Below are 22,467 nucleotides of genomic sequence, written 5' to 3' on the forward strand. Positions count from 1 at the left end.
CTGTGTGTAGTAGTAGTGACTATACACAAAATGGCCCTTGTTCTATGTGCCGATAACTCGCTTAGGTATGAAGTCTGATCAATTTCGGAGATGTTTCTTTTATAGTGGATGGCAGATAATAGCAATCTGGTCAGTTTGGCCGACTGAATTGAGGTAGCTATCCTATGGCTTGAACACTAGCTATTCCTTTGCCTTCTTCCACTAGACCCAAAGGCCCTCAAAGAAAGAAATGAAGACTTTTTCCTTCATTAGAATGCCTAGCACATTGCCTGGCACATAGTAAGCGCTCAATAAATAAGTACTGACTCAATGAATGTGTTCAATAGAATAAGCCAAACTAGATGTTTTAACTCCCTAAGTTTTATTTACTTTAAAGCTCTCAATTTTTGCCTAGACTGGATGGTTACAAATATCCCCTCTGTCCTAAGCAAATCTCTCATGATTAATCAATTTTTGTTCATAATAAGGAAATAAACACAAGATTTTTTTTTTCCACTCTGCTCTAAATAGTTTGGCTTCGACCAATATTGGCTCAAACCAAACGTAATTCTGTTTTCGTTGCTTGCCTTAATGTGACCTGACAAATACAGTTTTGTCTTTAAAATATGCTTCAGAATAATGCTTGTTAGGTAAATTAACTGCCTTAGACTCTTTCATTATTTAATACTTATGATAATAGGCATTCGGCATTCACAGATCAGCAGAAATCTACAAACCTAAGTGCATAGGAAACTACACTGGCTGGGAACAAATTGAAAACAGTAATGTGATCAACAGATAATATACTTCAAGTTTTAAACTTTGGATAATCAGCCATAGTACTAATGAGGCCAAAATTATGAACTTAATCTGCACGTTTTGCAGCATGGACAGTACTCTAACTTGAGTTAGCAGATGGGTATGGGGCCAATGCATAAGATAATATGAGAGAACAAGAATCCACAGAAATCCACCTTCGTAAGTTTACTCAAAAAGTATTCACACGTAATGGGTGGCAATGTCAATGACAAAACCGTATTATTAATTTAGGTAAAAGTTCACAGGCCACACAAAAATTCTTTCAGGTTGAAGATTTCTTTCAACATATATGGGATTATATTCTATCTGTAACCCCAACAATTCCCAAATATCAATAAGAAATAGTTACATACTAACATTCCATTTCTAAGGCACAACTATATTATGAGTCCTATTATAAAACTAGATAAAACTAGAATTAATATAATCATGATTAAGTAATCTAAGTTAAGATCAAATCACAGGAAGAGTGCTACATCTTTATCATTAATTTTAAAATAGCTGTAGGCAAAATATATAGCTTCTAGGTCTCTCTTCCTGGAGGCGGGGGGTTGAGAAAAAAGTTTAAAATATAAATATATATATATGATTCAACTAACAAGATTGTCTTACAGGCTGTTTTCTGAATTAATAATTTGAAACATACATCCCCATGTGCAGTGATAACATTGGTATGCAGTGGCAGAATTCACTAGAGACCTTGACGGAAGTGCCTAAGCCCCAGGCCCACTCCCTGAGATTGTTTTTGCTGTTTTGAGGCATTACGAAGGAGCACAAGTTTTAGTTATGCACATGAAATTCTGGTTCAGTGCTGAAACGCTGCCATCAGCTCAATACACTCACCTGGAAAAGGAATTTAAGTTTTGTGGCTATCTCTGTCTATGCCAATCTGCCCAAATTCCTAACAGATAGACAAGACATATTGGAGGATATGTAAATTGTTTATTGTCTTAAAATTCCTTGCATATCCTTTAATTTTAAAAATAAAAATAAAGTCAGCATTAATAGCATAAGAAATATGTGTTTTCGAGATACTCATCTGAAGAAAAGTTACCTAGTGCAACTGGGTCTGGGTTGACGGGACTCTGCTGCCTAGAGTGGCTGCTGCTACTGCCGCCACCTTTTTTTAAGTCCTCGGCGTCACTGTACCGTCGGATCCAGTAATTCAATTCTTCCCGGTCTGCTTCTTGACATCGCCTTAGTACGGTGAGAGATCGCCTTGTTTTTTCTACCATGTCCATTATGCAGTTTAACAGCTATTTGGGAAAGGGGAGAATAGGGAAGAGCATATAAATCATCACAATTAAAGATTTTGCTGAGTAGTGAAACAAACCATTTCAGGACAATGAAGGAAGCAATTTTATCCCTGAAGGTTTCAGTCTAGTATTTTCTATGACTAGATTTGAAATTCAGAGCCAATAGATGGAAAATTCAATGGGAATGAGAAGATAGGTGTTATGAACACGAGTCAGAAGGGAAATTTCACCTGAAGGCATTATAGCCAGTAAATCCACCTCTCCAAATACTAATCCCATTACTTTATAAATTAAATGACCTTTTCACAATAAAACAGTAGCCCACCGATCTGGCTTTGAGAATTCCTTTCCAAGATCTAAACATTTCTCTCAAGTGACTTTCATATCAATTTAGAAATCAAATCCTATATTCTACTTCAGATATTCTCGCTCATTTTTTTTTTCAAGGATAGCAGGAAAAACAATGCCTTCAAAGGATCACGAAGCTTTTATTTTATCACATAACCTCACTCCAGTTGTTTTCCAAACATTTTTTAATCCCAAATGATTACTGATGTCTTACATGGTCAAGATGTTTCCACTCTTCTGCCCATTCTCTGTCTGTTAGTCTGTGATCAATCATTTCTTCTTGACGTGTGCCATGCAACCCTACAAAAATAGAGAAGGCTGAATAACCCTAAAGCATTCAGTACACAACCCATAAACACACAGACTCATAGCAAGGACTATGTGGGCAAACACGATGTAAAAATACATTTGATTTTGGATGGAGACATGAGTCATATTTAGATTCAGAATTACCTAACAGATTCCTCAGAGAATGATAAAATACTAGAACTAGAAGGAATTTTAGAGGTCATCTGGTCAGAAGCCTTTATTTTACACATAAGGAGACAGTTAAGTGACACCAACTCCACAACTAGTTATCCATGCAACACTCTGTAAGTAAAAATATATTCTAACTCTTAATAAATACAAGAAACCACAAGTAGACATTAAGTGGTTTTTAAAGCATTGCTGTCCTGCATTAAAAATAAAGACGGCATAAGTCATTTTACATAGGAAGGGTTATGCTTTCCCAAAACAAGCATGGTAAATTTTTCCACGTCAGCCTTGTATAAATGAATACAATCCTAATACATATACCTCCGTGATAAAATTAGACCATGAAGAAAAGGCTTGTATAATATGGAGCTACATATACTCAGTTTACCAAAAATTAAAAAATAAAAGTAAATTGGATATTCTTCATAAAAAAATTAATATACCAGATATAATTTGACAAATATCATAAATCCAAGTGAACCAACTGAAAATCCTAATTTGAAGTCCATGAACAAGTAATACATAAGTGTTTACCAAGTGAGCACCAATATTAATTAATTTAAGCGGTTAGCTAGGATGCTCATTAAAATAGGAAGTAAATGTGTCTCACTAAAAAGAGAGGCTGAAAGGCTCCGAACAGAGAAATCTGGAAACGTGTTATTCCTCTTACATATTCACTTTATATTCTACTGTATAGGAAAAGCCCCTGGGCTGTGGCATTATTTTGCATTTTAAATGATCAAAACTATTATTTTTGGTTACCAATTTTCAAAATGTTACTCTGAACAGCAAATAGAGTTTCTTATAGTTTGGTTTCTAGATAACTGGGCTACCTCTCTGTGGAACTTATGTATAAAGTTTCTTATAGTTTGGGTTTCTAGATAACTGGGCTATCTCTCTGTGGAACTTATGTAAGAATTAAATGACCATAGGAGTTATAAGACACTGAATTTTACTTTTTGTGAGATTTAAGTGGTTAGAAATCCCTTTTTTTTTTTTTAGCTGATTTACACAAATAAAGATGAGTCACATGACTGTTCAGCCAACCACATAAAACGATTTCATTTACAACTGATGGAAGTGAACAAATTTATGATAGCCCCTTCTCAGACTAAATAAAAAGCTAAATATAAGACGCTTTGTACCATTCCTGTCCAATTAGAACATATTCTGAGATATATTTTAAAAGTTAAAATTGTCAATGCCACCTATTGGTAAAAAAGTAAAAGTGCAAATATGTTTTATTAATTTGCATAATATAAAGACATTGGGAAAGAATAGTATTTAGCTACTGCTCTGTTGTGATTATTTCAAGTTGAAATGTTTGCAAATATGTAATTTTTGTTAACTTATTTGTTGCCTGGGTTTTAGAGAAAAACCACTACTGTTAAAATTAGTCACCATACAAAACAACCAGAAAGTGATAAGGATATAAATGTGACAGTGACTTTCATGTTAGAGGCATCTGAATATTTGCCTTTAAGGACAAGAATTCCAGAGGTCTCAAAAGCTTGAAAAATTCAGCAGAAGAAATCAATAATGACACAAGCTGTAATGCCTGGAGTAATATTAATGAGCAACAGGATATCTGTGGTGGTGGGATTTCAGCATTTATGAAACAGTACTAAGCTTCATCTCATTTTTAAAAAAATACTAAGTGCATTAGAAACATGTTTGAGCTCAAGTACTTGGTGAAAAAATGTAAGATTCATTTGCTGCTTTTGAACTTTGAAAGTCATTTGTTAGATATAATCAAATCTTTAAAAATAAAAAATAAATCAAGATTTTATGTTTATTAATTTCTCTATTTAAGATACTTAAATATTCAGCAGCACACAATTTTTATTTATAGTCATAATACCAGAGGGATGTACCGGGGGAAATAGCTCATAATCATTAAATAGCTCATAATCACATTTTCATTTGTGGGAAATTTGACACTAATGTTGAGTCTCAACTGATTATTTTGTTTTAGAATATTTTAACTAACTAGGATAAAACTCTAAGCTTACTTATAAACTAATGCTGCTAAGAAGTTACTTTACTGAAGGATTCTCGTGAGTATATGTCCCTACACATAATAGGCATTTATAAATCGTACCAGACTAAGTATATCTTTATGACAATTTTTATATTCTCAAAATGGCAGCCTGATGTAACACCATAATTTGTTGCTCATACATCAAGATTTTATTTTACATTAACACACACTAAACTCTGCCAGACTTTAGGGATGGTTTAGTAGCTGCACATATTTATAGAGATTAGCACTATTAGTTTTATAAGCTAATATAATTAAAAGGTAAGGAACATGGTCTGAAGAAAATCACATAAAACCAATGGATACAGATATAATTCATAAAGGGATATTTTATATTACTTGATGAAAACATAATCATTGCACATAAGTGTAATTACTTCCTTGCTGATTACTGTATAGTGCACTGGAACTAATATTTCACAAAATAGCACCTGCTGCCTAAGAAACAGGCCATTTGCTAACACATCTACAAAATGGGATCCCTTGAACTGGTCTCACCGTGACCTGATGACTCCACTGCTATTTAAAAACATGCAATCATGGTTTCAGTCCTTAAGCCATAAATAAGTGGTAAGGCTTTGTGTAGAAGGGAGTTGTTATCACATTTGATTTTGGGGTTAAAATATCAATCCAGATCAAGAAAGAGCACAACCACCTTTGAAAGCTCTTCAGAAATGGTACCTGCGAGAACATTAGACAGATTGGCTATTAAGAAAGCACAAATTATATGCTTAGCCATTTGTCTGACACACTATATAAATGTAGAAATTACTGTTGTGGAGAACCAGAACTACTAATTTACTGTCTTACAACCAAAGCCTCAATCGCCCCTTCTCTCACCCTGACTCTCTTTCTGCTTTCTAAACATTTGGGGAGTTGGGTGTAGAAAGGTAAAAAAGGCCCTACACGTGGAGCCCCTGTTTGCTAGCAATGTAGTTGGAAATTGAATGTAAACTTCTATATATTAGGCTCTCTCTGCCTGTGGCAAAAAAAACAAACAAAAAAACAACCGCCATCACTGTAATCAAGTAGTGAATATCTGGCTGGCTGCATTCCCCAGAATTCTGTATCCTCAGCTCCACTTTCTGGTTTTCTACTTGCATTTCATCCCTTGCTCTTTCCAGTGTCCAGGTCACTAAGTCGTCCTCATCAGGAAAGTTTGCCAGCAATTAGTTACAAGGTAGAGATTAAGTCCTGTTAGTGGGTGATGTGGACACAGGAGATGGAAAAAGAAGAGGAGACTGACTATTGCTCTCAGTGAGACTCATCACTAATTAGGAATTGAAGACAACCCAGTAACAGTGTACTTACTGATAACCCTCTGATACACTATCATCTCCACCACTGAACCACTGATCATGTGTTTAAAAACTTACCTTGTTCATCTTCTCTCTCATTTTTCATGGTAGACATTTGTTCTATAGAAGGCAATGTCTTCAAAATGCTTTACTACTTTTTTTTTTTTTTTTTTTTTCCTGAGACAGGGTCTTGCTCTGCCACCCAGGCTGAGGTGCAGTGTGTGGGGTGCAGTGGCATGATCTCATCTAACTGTAACCTCTGCTTCCTGGGCTCAAGCGATCCTCCTGCCTCAGCCCCACAGGTAGCTGGGGCTAGAGGCATGCACCACCATGCCCGGCTAATTTTTGTACTTTTAGTAGAGACGGGATTTTGCCATAGTGCCCAGGCTGGTCTCAAACTTCTGAGCTCAAACTCATCTATCTGCGTCAGCCTCCCAAAGTGCTGGGATTATAGGCGTGAGCCACTGCACCCAGACAAAATGCTTCACTTCTAATAGTTTTACGCAAAGAAGGAATGAACACAGGGAAATAGAACACATATTTGCCCAAATTCACTTCTTCTTCAGTATTCTGATCCTTGACCCCAAACTGTCAATATTAACTTTAATCACTGGCATTTTCAAGTAAAAAAAAGTACCAAATCATTCCTTGGGAAACAACTGTTAAGCCACAGATAGCATGCCATATCACACTTTGGAAATATGGAATATCATGGAGCCTCAAAAAAATCAAAATAAACGTAGAGACTATCTGAAACAAAAGATACAACACAAGAAAATCAAGTGATTTTTAAAAATATTTCTGGCAGGCAGACTGCATATGAAGTCTCATGTTAAAAGAGAATTCAAGCTAAAAATTTATTTTGCATTTGTTACCAACACAACAATTGAGGGTCTTGTATTAATCTAGATGCCCTCCTCCAAAGAAATTTAGTGTACTGTCTTAAAGAATACAAGTGATTAGGAGAGAGAAAGTACAGCTGTTAAAAGTCTATTAATACCAATCAAGTTTTTTTCATAAAGGAGACAATATAAAGCAAGATATGAGAATCTTCATCCCTATCACAGATTTCAAGCCTCAAGTTCAGTTCAGAAATAATGGTGCAAGTTTTCAAGCACCCAATCCCGTAAGAAGTGAACAGATCCTTCAGTCTTACCCATAGGTCTGTTTCTGTCCCTGAGGTCCCTGTGGCTGGGGTGTCGATAGGAGTCCCTGTAGTGGTGGGCAATGGCCATATCATCCAAACGGTAATGCTGAGGTGGAGGTGGGGTAGGGTGAGGCAGGCCATTGGGCTGGTAGGATAAGCCGTTATTTGGACTGTACCGCTGGCCTGGGCTAATAGTGCATGGTCGCTTGCTTGGATGTTCTGAGTGCAAAGGCTCTCTGTCAAAGCCATTTTCTTTGGTTCTAAAGGGGGAAAAAACAAGAGTTTGTTTCATCATCTATTCAGAAACCAGCACAGTTCAGTCACTCATATTTGAGCTTGGAATAAAAACAGAATATTTTTTATTGGCCAGAAACCTTCTAAACTCAGCTTCCCAGAAAACATACGGAAATTCACTGAGACCTGTGTCGAGACCTAAACGATCACAAGCCTGCAGACAGGAAAAAATCCTTCACTTCTCATCAAATTAGCAAATATCTTTTCAGTTGAAGCTCATGTGGTTAAGTCACAAACAAGAGGAAACTCAAGACTCCTGTAGATAACATTTTCATTCAAAAAACAGTGCTTGATTTCTAACAAGTTACCCTAAGACCGACTGTATTTGATGAAGATTCATCAAGGTAAAACATCACCATTCTCTTGATGAACACTTAAGGTACACCTATTCCACTTGGTATCTGACTTCTGTGTCAGAGAATATCTAAGAACTGTGTTGTCCAATACAGTAGCTACATGTGGTTGTTTAACTTAAAATGTAAGTTACTTAAAATTAAATAAAGCTTAAAATTCAGTTCTTCAGTATCAGTAGCCACATTTCATGTGCTCAACAGGTACACTTGGCCAGTGGCTTCAGTAGTGGACTGCACAGATACATAACATTTCCATCATCACAGAAAGTTCTATAGGAAAGTAAGGATCAAACTGAGCAAATACCGTATGCAATGCAATGTCTGGGACCCTGACATTATCTTGAGTCACCAAGGTAATCAATCAGCAGTCATACAGAGCTAGCCTGGCCTAGAAGGAAGATCTAGGTCAACCCTCTTATTTTAAAGTTGAGGAAACACATACCCAGAGAGCTAATGTATCCTGTCTGGGGTTATCAGGTCACATGGCAGGACGGGAACACCCTGACGACACACCATCAGGTGATGCACAGAACTCTAAACTTGGCTTTCAGAAGGAATGCATTCTATAAATAAGACCTGATAACTAGTCACGATTCCTTGATTCTCAAATAAAAGTAGGAGTAAAGCACTAATTTCTGGCTGTATATATTTCTACTGCATAGAGACTAGCCCCTAATATATTCAATAAGATAGAAACAAACCATATTCAAATTTGACTGTAATCACTGCTCCCAAACTTACTTTTTACTTACAAGACCAGCACTCTTATCTTTAGACAGGTGGTAACATCTATTTTCCCAGGGACATTTTCTCATAAGAATTCTACCAGTTCACAGTGGCTGCAGACATCTACATGCCTTCTTTATTTTAGATAGTAAAACAACAGCATAGAGGCATTTCTTCTACTTTCCCGGCATCTAGTGATGGCATCCAGTCTTTGTCTGATAACACTAGAGCAATTCAGGTGGAAACTGAATCAACAACAGAGATAATCAGGGGCAACAGGATTCTACAATGAACCATCCTTTATGACCCTTTAGGGTGGGCCCCCCAGTGACAATTCATACACACCAGGTTGAGAAGAATAAAGGACTTAGAGACAGAAGGTATAGGCATAGAAAGAACTGAGGGTAAATCTTCAGAGTTTTATGTTAAAGAACATGCCCACTACATACTAAGAAGGATGCACTATTATGGAGCGGGCAGGGGACCCTTAGGACTCAGCCGTGTGACCTCCAGTTACTTAACTTTCTGGCTTCAGTATTCTGCTCAGTAAAATGGGACTGATAGGAAACAACATTTGTAAAAACAAATTAAGAGGCAATCTAATTTATACTTTACCCTATCTCAGGCTTTTTTCCCCCCAGCTCCTCAATAACAGAAGCTGTAAACTATTACAGAAAGAAAATAAATGTCCTTTAAAAACTCTACATGAGGCCAGGTGCAGTGACTCACACCTGTAATCCCAGCACTTTGCAAGGCCAAGGCGGGAGGATCACCTGAGGTCAGGAATTCGAGACTAGCCTGGCCAACACTGTGAAACCTCGCCTCTACTAAATATACAAAAAGCAGCCGGGTGTAGTGGTGCATGCCTGTAGTCTCAGTTGCTCGGGAAGCTGAGGCAGGAGAATCACTTGAACCCCAGAGGCGGAAGATGCAGTGAGCCGAGATTGTGCCACTGCACTACAGCCTAGGCAACAAACTCAAAACTCTTTCTTAAAACAACAGCAACAACAACAACAAAAAACTGAGGGTAAATCTGCAGAGCTTAATACTCTTAATACTAAGAGGGATGCACTATTCTGAATAGACTGGCCAATATTGGAAATGATGGCAAAGCATGGCCCCCAAGGGAGTGGTGGCCAGGAGTCCTAATGCTGCTCCCTTCAAAGTATGTGTCTACACTAAAACATACTGACTCCTTACATATTGATCATTGATATCAGACTAAAATATCCAATGTAGCTCAGACATTACCTAATTGCATTGCTTTAAAATAATTTTTAAAAGTAAACTGAAACATTCTAGATACTGATTTATCTTCTAAGAATATACCCATGTGATTCTAATCTGTATTTGCATATCCCACAAATTTCTAAAAAATACACTTCAATATTCAATGCATATTATCAGCATAAATCAGCTGGAAAATACTGAAGACTATTAATGGCTATGAACGTAATGCTAACACAGCACCTACCTTACTGGCATTGTGGTGTAGTGGAAAGAGCACTGGACTGGGAATCAAGAGACCTGAGATCTAGTCCTGGCTCTTCCATGACTAGCTGTGTGACCTTGGTCAAGTCACTTAACCTCTCTGGACCTCAGTTTATTCATCTGTAAAATGAAAGGGTTGGACTAGATCAGTGGTTTTCAAACTGTGCCACCTGAGGTGCTGAAGGTAGGCAATGAAGAACTTTTCCCCAAAACAATCAAGATTCTCAAGATTTAAAGTGCCAGAGGAACCCACTTCTTATTATTTGTTTCAATCACTGGGGTTCCACCTAAGATTTCATTTTTAAAGGAAAAAGTCTGCGGCTAAAATCAAGTTTGAAAACCACTGGACTAGATGATTTCTGCAGCCCTTCTAGTCTGCAAACTCTGCAATTCAAGTATTCTATATTTACAACTAAATGCCATAGTTATGCAGATCAAAACACACAGTGCTGATAGTCCTCTGGCCAAACCATAAGTATCTAAGGCAACCACCTTAGCCAAGTTCTCCATTCCTTGGTTTGAACAATTTATTATTTATACCTTATTTTTTGTGCAAAAATTAGAAAATATCCTCTTATCTTAGGGCAGCCCCTGCAGAATTTCTAAATAATGAAACATCTTTGACTGATTTGGGTCAAACCACCCCAACTTACTAGTTTTCTCTCTCCTTGATCAATGAAGGCAAAAACAACAACATTGGAGTAATTTTTATAATTTTTAAATGGTTAGATACACAACTTATCTTCATCCTTAGATAAACCCTTTGTTCAGTGCTATTACTTCAATGACCCAATTAAATGGGAGGTAAAAAGCATTTTTGTTTTTTTCTAAAGCAAGGGCAGTAATGTCCTAAAAGGCAGACTAGGGCCTAAGTCTGTTCTCTCACTTCAATCAGGTCTTACTGTCCTATCCTGGGGCCCATCATCCTGCTAGCTACTGAAATAATAAAAGCTCATCACCTCATAAGGATAGTTTACATTCTAACAGTTGTGAAACATTAACACTTGCAGGGGTGTAGTGACTAATACCTGTAGTCCTGGCACTTTGGAAGGCTCAGGAGGAAGGACTGTTTGAGCCCAAGAGTTTAAGACCAGCCTGGGCAACACAGTGAGACCCTGTCTCTACAAAAATCAAAAAGTTGGCTGGACATGGTGACATACACCCGTAGTTCTAGCTACTCCGGAAGCTGGGGCAGGAGGATCACTTGAGCCCAAGAGATTGAGGCTGCAGTGAGCCATGATCACACCACTGCACTCCAGCCTGAGCAACAGAGTGAGACCCTGTCTCAAAAAAAAGGGGAAAAAAAGAAAACACAAAAACTTTCACTGTCCACAAAAATAAAGCTATGAAGGATCTCTCTGGTGCTTCCTCAAATTACTAATGTCTACTTACAAGGCCAGTTCTATTCAAAGCATGTATGTTCAGAAGGGTAACTCAAACAATTAATTGCCATTTGTCTGTCTGCTTCTTAGAAATGCCTACAACTACCTATATCTCATTTGCTCGGTTGAACTCCATATTTGCATTCTTCATTGCCCTTTTCAGTGTATCAGGCAAAATTAGCAAAGACTTTTCATTGTCCCATACCAGTATACCCTTGAAATAACTCAAATTCTAGTAGAAATCTGAAGTGAGAGGTAACTGAGTTATGTCTTAAGGATTTCTGAAAGTTTTATTTTATTTGTTTTTTATTTTTTTTATTTTTATTTTTACTTTTTTTGAGACAGAGTCTCGCTCTGTCGCCCAGCCTGGAGTGCAGTGGTGCAATCTTGGCTCACTGCAAGCTCCACCTCCTGGGTTCACACCATTCTCCTGCCTCAGCCTCCTGAGTAGCTGGGACTACAGGCGCCCGCCACCACGCCCGGCTAATTTTTTGTATTTTTAGTAGAGAACGGGGTTTCACCCTGTTAGCCAGGATGGTCTCGATATCCTGACTTCGCGATCCGCCCGTCTCGGCATCCCAAAGTGCTGGGATTACAGGCGTGAGCCACAGCGCCTGGCTTATTTGTTTTTTAAGTCTACCTGAGGATGTTATATCTCCTTACCAGGAGACATTTTCCTCAACACAATCTAACCACTTCAACATTTAGATCCCAATCACTTCTCTCTCGAGGTTTAATGTTCTGAGCTCAGGGGATCCTTAGGACTCAGCCGTGTGATCTCCAGTTACTTAACTTTCTGGCTTCAGTATTCTGCTCAGTGAAATGGGACTAACAAATTAAGAGACAACCTAATTTATACTTTACCCTATCTCAGGCTCTTTTTTTTTTCCAGCTCCTCAATAACAGAAACTGTAAACTATTAGGAAAAGAAAATAAATGTCCTTTAAAAACTACATGAGGCTGGGCGCAGTGGCTCATGTCTGTAATCTCAGCACTTTGGGAGGGTGAGGTAGGTGGATCACTTGAGGTCAGGAGCTTGAGACCAGCCTGGCCGACATGGTGAAACCCCGTCTCAACTAAGAAAAAAAAAACAAAAAATTAGCCAGGCGTGGTGGAGCATGCCTGTAGTCCCAGCTACTCTGAAGGCTGAAGCAGAAGAATCACTTGAACCTGAGGCACAGAGGTTGCAACGAACCAAGATCGCGCCACTGCACTCCAGCCTAGGTGACAGAGCGAGACTCCATCTCAAGGAAAAAATAAAAATAAATAAAAACAAAAACTCTACATGAAATATTTTTAAGATGATGATTAGCTAGTGTGTGCTGGTAATCCCTTAGTAACATTTATATAAAACAGTGTATAACATTCAAGGAAACGGGGAAGTATGAAAAAAATCCATCATAAAATCATGACATAAGTAGAACAAGAGGACAAATCTACATGGCAGAAGCGGGTGTAAGTTTTTTTCTCTACATTAACATTTTTTTTAATGTGAGGAACTACCACTATAAATATTGTTTTAGGGGAAGGCAAATTGGTAGAGCACAATAAACCTAAGAAAGAAGAAACTTAATTTCTAATATTCATCCTGTCATTTATTTATTTAAATAAATTATGTGCCTTACACACTCACTTATCTGAGTTTCGACAGACATTTCACGAGTCCAAACTGGCCTCATTTCTCTTTTGCTTTCTGTACCATCTTCTACCTAGTCACCCGAGTAGAAACTTGAAGTCACTCTACAACTTTCTTTTCCAAATCCAAGTCCTGTTGCTGATCTCAAGCATCTCTATACGGGTCCCTCCTTCTTGCCCCAGGATACCTTTATCTTGGCCCTTGTCACACCATGGTCCCACTTTGCCAGTATCCCCCAGAGCCACAGGCCCCCAGATTTGTTTGCTGTTTGTCTCCACAGCCCAGCCAAGTCCCATCCCTAGACTGTAGCTCCTTGAAAAATGAGTAGGAGTGAGACACTGGGTCTAAAATTCTTTTAAGACCAGGCATTGAAGACTTACTTTATTTTATTCTTATATTTTAGAAGTCTGTATCTAAATCTTAGGAAGGTAGTTCTATTAAATGCAGACCAAAGACATTAATAACATCAAACACATCTTCCTTTCCTTTTCTAACACGTGCAGTTTGTTAAGATTGCCATAGAATGACTAGACATTGAATCAAGGGGGGGAAAATCACGCTCATCATCATTATTTTTAAAACATAATTCAGCAAAAGGTCTCTTCAGGAATTGTTAGGAAAGAGGTGACTTTAGATATGAATTTCACATAACACACTTTTATTGGTATTGAATAAGGTATTGAAACAAAATACATTACAAATTCCCCAGCGTCCTTAAAAAGAAAATCAAACCTAATTTTTCATGACAACCTGCAGTGGTTTCTCTGTTTTGCTATCACTCTAGAGGGAGGGGGACATTTACATGATGAAGAACAGAGAGCTGAATGCCACAGGACCATCATTATTGGGCCAGGTGGAGAGAAGCACCTTTAATCTCTCCATTGCTAAACAACCACCTAGGAGTGAGAACTTTCTGAGCAGTGTGCTAATACCTTTAGAAGTAAATAAGAGGCAGATGGATACTTGCCACTCCAGACACACAAACGTGATGCCAAGACCTTCAAGGATTGCAATATGCAGGTTGGGGGAGCCATCTGAGCCTTCCCTCCAGCAGTGAGAAGGTGGAATGCTTCCGTCACGTGTCTGAAGCTGACCATCTGCTCAACAGTTAGGCTGTTACTGGCTGTTTCCCTTGCCTTTTCTAATCTCTCCCACTGCTGAAGCATTCAATTTTTGCTGCTCCTGCTGTTTGGAACTCTGCTTTCTTATTCGAATCTGTCACCTGTATGTTTCTATTGGAGCCCTCCAGTTTTTTCTGGTCAGTGAACCAATCACAGCATTTGGTTCCTGGGCTGTCTGTGGCTGTTTTTATTGTATTTCAGAGATGCATTGTTTAACTAAACAAAAAAATAAAGATGCCTGGAAGAGAGACCATTTAATACACTACTAAAAATGACTGCATTAAGTTTAATTTGAATTATTTGTTCAATAGTGGTTTTTGTTCTGTTTGTAGTGTTTTGCTTTGTTTTAGGTCCCCAGTATGTGTAATGCACTATCCTGCACTTCAGTGGCAGTACAAAGATGAGAGAAACATGGTCCCTCAACCTTCCATAAGATTATTATTTAAGGCAGACTTTAATTCTTTACCATTAAAATGATTTAATTGGAGCTACAAGACTTCTATACTTTCATACAGGACATGTATAGAGAAGGTACCATTAAAAACAGAACAAATGTGGTATGTGAGAGCAGAATGAGAGATTACTCCAGAATGTATACTCATAAGGACAGAGGTTTTGGAGTCACATAGAGATGGCTTCAAATTGTGGCTCTGCTATTTGCTGGCCATATAAACTCAAGAGGCTTAATCCTCTAAGAGCCTCAGTGTTTCTGCCTGCAAAATGGGAAATGATTATCTCAAAGCTATGGAGAGAACTATAGGAAAGAATCTAAGAAAAGAACCTAACATGAATTTGGCATTCAATAAGTTAATCAAAGCATTTTGTTTTCAAGCAGGGGCATTCAGAGGCTGATGATACAGAATCACGGCTATGAGAGCATGGGCATTTGAGTCTGAGAACCCAGGGTTAGAATCCCATTAGGGCTTCTGACAAGCCATGTGACTTCACACACATTATTTGCCCTTCTTGAATCTATGTCATAGGACTGCGAGGAAAGAAGTGCTATATGTTAGTCTGTCAATTATTTAGCACAGGGCCCAGCATATCTGAAGTGTTCAGTAAATAGTAACCATTATTATATTATTTATAATTGGGAAGCTTTCATTCAAATAGTAGATACTGAGTTAGGCCATGAGGTATTAATAGAATTATGGCATATAACAACTAGGAAAGACAGCAGAAACCATCAGCTGGAATAGAGACTAAGGCGTGAGGAGTATGCAGTAAAGTTAGACCCTAACAAAGCAGCAAGAAATCAGGCTAACAAGTTAAAGTTGAAGCTGGAATGTGGAAAGAACAAAATGCCCCGTACAACTGTGTTATCTTTAACATATAAATGTAATTTTGTGGCTGGGCACAGTGGCTCATGCCTGTAATCCCAGCACTTTGGGAGGCCGAGATGGGTGGATCACCTGAGGTCAGGAGTTTGAGACCAGCCTGGCCAACATGGTGAAACCCCGTCTCTAATAAAAATACAAAAAATTAGCCGGGCATGGTGGCAGGCATCTGATACCTCTCTACTTGGGAGGCTGCGACAGGAGAATCGCTTGAACCCAGGAGGTGGAGGTTGCAGTGAGCCCAGATCACTCACTCCAGCCTGGGCAACAAGGGCGAAACTTCGTCTCAAAAAAAATAAATAAATAAAAATAAATAAATGTAATTTTGTGCTATTTCACTGAAAGGCCTCCCAATTGATGTGATTAATATTTTTAAAAATCACTCCTTGCAACTGTGGAATACATAATAGATGCAACACAAGCTAGAATAAATAAATGTGACATAAAATCCCTACATTTTTTTCATAGAAAACCGAATGCAGGTTATACAAATTTAATTCTTATTTGCACAACTGACCCTACAATTCCTTGTAAAGTGTATCTATTTTTTCTTTTAGAAAGATAAAAATAGTGAAATCTCCTTCATTTTACAGAAACAAAAAAATGGACCTATTCAGTTTAGTTGGTGTGTACTGTCATAACAAATCTCACAAATACAACCAACATGATTTCAAAATGATTGCCTTTGATCCTCCAACCTTCAGCATTTTCTAACTGACTCATTAAGCCAGGAACACAGGCTAGCTGTGGCTCTTCTGTCGTTAAAAATATATATAAAACCTCAGAATGTTATACTATGGCATCTACCCACTTGAGCAACTATAGAAAATAAATGAGGGAAAGTAAGGTGAAAAAAGAGAAGCTTAAGTCTTAGTTGAGTTTCCTTATTTAAATTCTGCACATTAAAACATATTTTATGCAACTGGAAGATTTCAAGTATGCAAATATGCTTGTTTCTCCACTAAGAAGCTTTGCAACATTAGGCAAGTTCTTTGGGCCTTAGTTTGTGCAAGAATAAAGAGATGGGGGCCAGCTGGGTGTGGTGGTGCATACCTGTAGTCCTAGCTACTCAGGAGCCTGAGGCAGCAGGTTCACATGGGCCCAGGAGTTTAAGACCAGCCTGGACAACATAGCGAGACACTGTCTTAAAAAAAAAATACAGATAACATCCCATGAGCAAATCCATAAATTTAAAATATGTGTGATTTTTTTGTTTTGGTATGAAATGTAAAAAGGCAGGTGTGGTGGCTCATGCCTATAATCCCAACACTTTGGGAGGCCAAGGTGGGAGGATCACATGAGCCCAGGAGTTTGAGACCAGCTTGGGCAACATTGCAGACCATGGCTAAGGAAAAAAAACATAAAAAGAATGGGGCCTGGTGTATCTATAAGATCCCTCCCAGCTGACAAATTACATAACTCTAAAGTTCAACCAATTATTTTTAGAGAATAATGTTTAATTCTTGGGGGAGGAGGAAATACATATTAATCCAACTACATGGCCTTTGTATTGAAAGTTTAGAAGCGTTAAACTGAGAGTAATGTAAAGCATAATTACATTAAAATAATGGCATGTAAGAAGGGGATTAATACTTAACATCCATCATTTGAGATAGTAGGGGGAACAAAATGGGAAACAAAACAACCATGTTACCCACACAAAAGCAAAGATTATTTGGTTTGATTTCTTAAGCAAGAAAAATCCTATATCAGAAAAGTAGCATAACAGGTGAGAACACAATACTGAAGGCAAATTAGATCGAAAAGCTGTGATATCAAAGCTCTGAGAAAAGAAAGACAGCAATGATAATCATCCTAACACAATTATTTTCTTTAAATCTTAATAATTTTAATCCATTCTGCAGTCTCAAAGAAAGAAAGCATTATCTAACAGTTCTTTTCCCTCCTCCTACACAAAAGTGCTTGTGTCTTTACGAGTCACCACGGTGAGCAGTTTTAAAGAGGGCTCTTAGCTTCTACTCTCTATCTGTAAGAGTGTTCATTTTGTTTACATGGCTCCAAAACAAACGATCACATGCCTTTCTTCAGCATCTCCCACCACAGAATGGTAAAAGAATAAATGTTTACTATAAATGACGTTTACATATTAACAAAGAATAGAAATCAGAATTTTCTACTTACTTTCCCTAATATTTTAGGAAAGAAATAACATAATTTTATAATAAAAATTGTCTTTTTCTACTTTGGGTTCTACAATATTCTCTCACAGACCTACAAAATCAGTAACACTTGTTCAGAGACACTCCCCAGAGCTACATTTAAAAGAAAGTAGAAAACATTTCACTGTTCCATACAGGAACAAAAAAAAAAAAAAAAAAAAAAAACAATTTCATAGACTTCCCTAGAGTACTCATTTCTCTGTAAATAACAATAATGTTTAAAGAAAAAAAACATAACCAGTGACAATCATATTTAAGGACAAGAAGAAAGTTAAATTTGCCAAAACCCATCCCTGAAACACATGATGACTGTTTAGTACATTAACTCAGCAATCGTCACAGAATTTAAGCTCCCAAAGTTGTAAACAAAATATAGAGCGCTCTTTTGTTCATGACATGTCATGAACAAATTACCAAAATGTGTTTTCTCCTCAGGTGTCAGTTTTTCCCTCTTTTAGTGACTGATGGCTCCCAGTGTTATTACAGAAACAGATTGATCTTTTTAATGAGCCAGTTTAATAGACTCCAAAATCTCACCGTGGCTGCTCATCCATGTCAGACCATATGCACCAACAAAACATTCAGTAAAACAAAAAAAGCTCTGCTGTCAGACAGCTCCATACTCTATAAAATTTCATATAGTAGATCTGGATATACAGATAAATAACCAGAGAAGAGGAAAATGCATATGCAAACAAGATGCAGAAAATATATGCAAAAAGAAAAAATACTGTAGAGGCCCATATTTTCTTGGCTCTGATCAAATTCCCACAAGACACAAATGTATTTACACAACATATTCTCATTACCCTTCCTCCTAACTCTAAGGAAACCCATTTGCCATCTTTGAGATATAATGTATATTTCAGTGCCCCATTTCATAAAGAATGTTCCATCCAAAGATTAACCATGTGAACTCTGACTCTGGCAACCATCCATGAAAAACCAAAGGGAAAATCAGACCAAAGACTCTTTTTAGGAGAGTTCTACCTGACTGAATGCATACACTGATGCATGCACAGCGACGGAGCATCAAAACAAGAATGCTGAGCCTCTGTGGAATTTAAGATGAAGTTTTCATATCAGTGTTAACATACTGCCCAGCACTTACCTTAAGACTGTGCAAGGATAGTCAAAAGTCACAATACATTCAAATATAAAATACTGGGAAAGAGCTGGTGGGAAAATAGCTGGAAATACAGAGAAATGAATGAAACAGATTTTCATATTCCCTGTTATGGTTATTTAGCAGTTCAGAATGCCAGAGTAAGTTGTGTCCATTTTCAATTTTGCCTGCAGGATCATCTCTACATTTATCTTAGCTATCTAAATCTTTCCCTGTTACACTCTCCTCCACCCCAACAACCCTAAATAAATTTCCTTCTTCCAATTTTCCATCGAGTCTCTCCTTCATTCTTTTATCATGGAGCTAAAATATCTCAGTATTTGTATGTCATACTCATTTTCTGCAGGGTAAATCGGTTCAGGTCAAACAGGAATGCACATGTAAATCATCTATCGTTGAGCCACCTTTTGGTTTTCAGCATCATGTGGACATGCCACTCAGGCATCAGGATTAAGCAGTTCCCTTTAAAAGCTAAAGCACTAAGTGCTCTATTTTACTCTTAAATGTGACCAACAAAATATGATTTGCAAGAATAAGAAAGTAGCTCTGTTTGTAGGTCATATATGAAGGTAGGCCTACAATACGTCAAAAGGGGACTAATATTTAACTGTTTGCTTTAGGAATTTTAAACTATTAAGAGGTTCTATGCCAAGAGGAACAAAATTACAGAGATTGTAGCATAAAAACTGCTTAACAGAGGATTATGTAATAACAGTATGTAAACTGGCTGGCTTTTAAATAACATTCTGATTTGCAAAGCAGCTAATACATTTAAGGATAGCTAAGTCGGTGACAAATAGATGTCTCTGAGCAGCTCCAAAGATCTTAAGCTCCTATGAATGTGGAACATAACTGTGTCAGGGTGTTAACCTCTCAAAGGCTGTTATACCCATGCCTGATGAAATGCAGCAAAAGAGAACAGATAAGCAGAGAAAGAAAGCAAAGTATATGCTAAATAAGTTTTTGAATATAGTTTCATTGTAAAATTCTCCATATTTCAAAAATACTACGCAAAATGATGCTAATAAGACTTTGCATTCCTATATCAGAAGATAATTATAGATGAGGATGAGGTATTCATAAAAATTATTTTACTACGGTAAATGGGAAATTTCATGTGTATGCTTTATTCAACAATTACTCTGTAGGGTTTAATGGAGAAGTGGTTTTTACATTTCTTAGAATTCTCAGTTATGAGAGCACAGTATCTGATAGAACAGTATCTAACAAGTAAAATTTTCAGCAAAAATACCATCTATTGTCTCTACTGTATAACTCTTATCTTCACTCAGTTCATCTAGTGTCCCAGAAGTTTTCTCTTAGTTCATATACAAACCAAAACAAATAACTACTGTACTGTGTTAAGAAATACATACAGACAAGCTTCCAAACCATCACATTTTAAGGAAACTAGGAACAGCCAATTTCAGAATATTGAAGTAAAATATGTGGTTGGGTTAAATTACATAATGAATGAGAATTTTAATATTGATGTGCATCTAAGAGCCATCAGTGGTACTTGGCAAATCAGAAAAATCATTCGTCTTCACCATTTAGCTTTAATACTACAAGCAGAAAAGATTAACCTACACAAAAGACAAACTGTCCCAGGACAGAGATTCAAAACTCTGTAAAATCCCAGGCCAGAGCCAGATTCTCAAGATGGCCACAATGGCTTATTGCTATTGTGCAAGAATGACATAGGCCGGCGGTTTAATTGTGACATGAAATGTTTCCTCATGCCACAGGTATGAGAAAAAGGTCATGGTTCATCCAGGCTCCTCCTCCCTCTCACCTGTCTGGAGTTCGCCTCTTCCCGTTTTCGTTCACATCGAGAAGCAGCTCTGAGGAGTCAACAGGTGAGGTGGTGCTGGCATCCAGAAGCAGCTGTTCATGCTGGGCGAGGTACTGGGCAGGGTTCTGTTTGGCCAGTCTTGCGCAGTGGAGGAGCTCACGCTGCAGCAGGGGCAAGTTGGCCTGCAAGGGAACGACAGGAATGAGAGGACAGACTGAAAGTTTTCTTCTGTCCTGTTGACTTACTCTGCTTTTCGAACACTGGAGAAGAGTATGCAATGCAGCTACATCACAGGTCAAATGCATGCCATGGGCTGGAACCACAGGCACAATTCTCAGCACTGGGCTACCACGTGCGCAGATTGCCCTAAGTGTGAGGTGACTGACCCTTGTACATCACTTTACCTCTATTTCTTCACTGATAACATTGCAAGTGGCACATTATTTTTAGGGTCCCTTTATACTTGAATGTATGTTCTACGGTATGTGAGAACCTAGCTCCAATCGTAAGAACTTTTGTTCTCCACAGGGAAGATAGAGGGTATACAAAATATATACACAGTCCAATTAATTTCAGAATAGTTTCCCTGACACACTCAATTTTGTATCTGGTGACTTACAAAGGTCAAGCAGGCTAATCCCAGAAAACATCTTTTGTCAAGTACTAACTTAATGAAAATACACTTAAAAATATAGACATGAACATAGAGATTATTTTCCATAGTCATCAAGTTCAGACAATAGTTAAGTAATGGCCTGGGTATAGTCACATATCCCAGATGGAATTAATGCATAAAGCAGTATATTCTAGTAGTCTACAACAGTAAACTGCCTTCTTTGTATCAGTCTTATTCTAAGGAATGAATACACACACACACACACACACACACACACACACACACACACACACATTTCTTCTAATGTTAGAAGAAACCCTGTATACTGGTCACTCTTCCTCCTCAGCTAGGTCATCACCTTGAATAAAGAACGGGCTGGTTGATAGGCTGATCGGTAATTCTGGCAATTTCAAATGTAATAAGAGAGAAAGAGGCAATTTCACACATAGTAAAGGCATTAAAATGAAAACCTAAGAAGGCATTTTACTCTGAACTTACTTTGACATTATAAATCCAGATTGTCATTGCCTTCTCTTTCTCTTATTTTTATTATTGTTTGGGGAGGGGCAGTAAGGGAGAGGAAAGGAGAAGATACTGGGAAGAGTGAACAGCACTCATCCCCAATCACACTTAATTCCAGGAAAGATCAATCACATAAATCTCTTTGCAACTTGAAGATTTCATTTGTAGGAACCAGGTGCCATGTACAACGATTAACCCATCAGGTAGAAAAGCATTTCTGAATACAGGAGAGGTCCCAGCTGCCTCAATTTTTGGGCCCAACAGCCTTAAAAATAGCCTTCTAGAGAATCATGGACAGGAACTACGGCTGGCTACTTGTACCTCAAAATCATTTTTTTTTTTTCCTTCAGTGCTCTTTATTTCTTTATGTAGAGCCAAGTTTCTGGCCTATATCATTTTCCTTTACTCTGAAGAACTCCTTTTAACTTTTTTTTTTTTTTTTTTGAGTTCCAGGATACAGGTGCAGAGTGTGGAGGTTTGTTACATAAGTAGATGTGTGCCATGGTCGTTTGTTGCACCTATC

At 37.8% G+C, this 22,467-nt stretch overlaps 1 protein-coding gene across 5 annotated transcripts in view; it reads right to left on the reverse strand.

Annotated features, from left to right (window-relative positions):
* The window catches only part of RUNX1T1 (RUNX1 partner transcriptional co-repressor 1), a 146,445-nt gene that overhangs the window by 27,517 nt on the left and 96,461 nt on the right, over positions 1-22,467 (reverse strand). For all 5 annotated transcript variants that reach the window (XM_003821125.5, XM_003821133.5, XM_034966333.3 and 2 more), the window contains 4 exons: positions 20,807-20,988; positions 7,375-7,625; positions 2,617-2,702; positions 1,853-2,054 (listed from right to left, as the gene is read on the reverse strand). In XM_003821125.5, coding sequence (XP_003821173.2) covers positions 1,853-2,054; positions 2,617-2,702; positions 7,375-7,625; positions 20,807-20,988 — 721 coding nt within the window. The remainder of the gene's footprint in view (positions 1-1,852; positions 2,055-2,616; positions 2,703-7,374; positions 7,626-20,806; positions 20,989-22,467) is intronic.

Source organism: Pan paniscus, chromosome 7 (genome assembly GCF_029289425.2).
Source record: "Pan paniscus chromosome 7, NHGRI_mPanPan1-v2.0_pri, whole genome shotgun sequence".
In the NCBI taxonomy this organism is placed as follows: domain Eukaryota; kingdom Metazoa; phylum Chordata; class Mammalia; order Primates; family Hominidae; genus Pan; species Pan paniscus.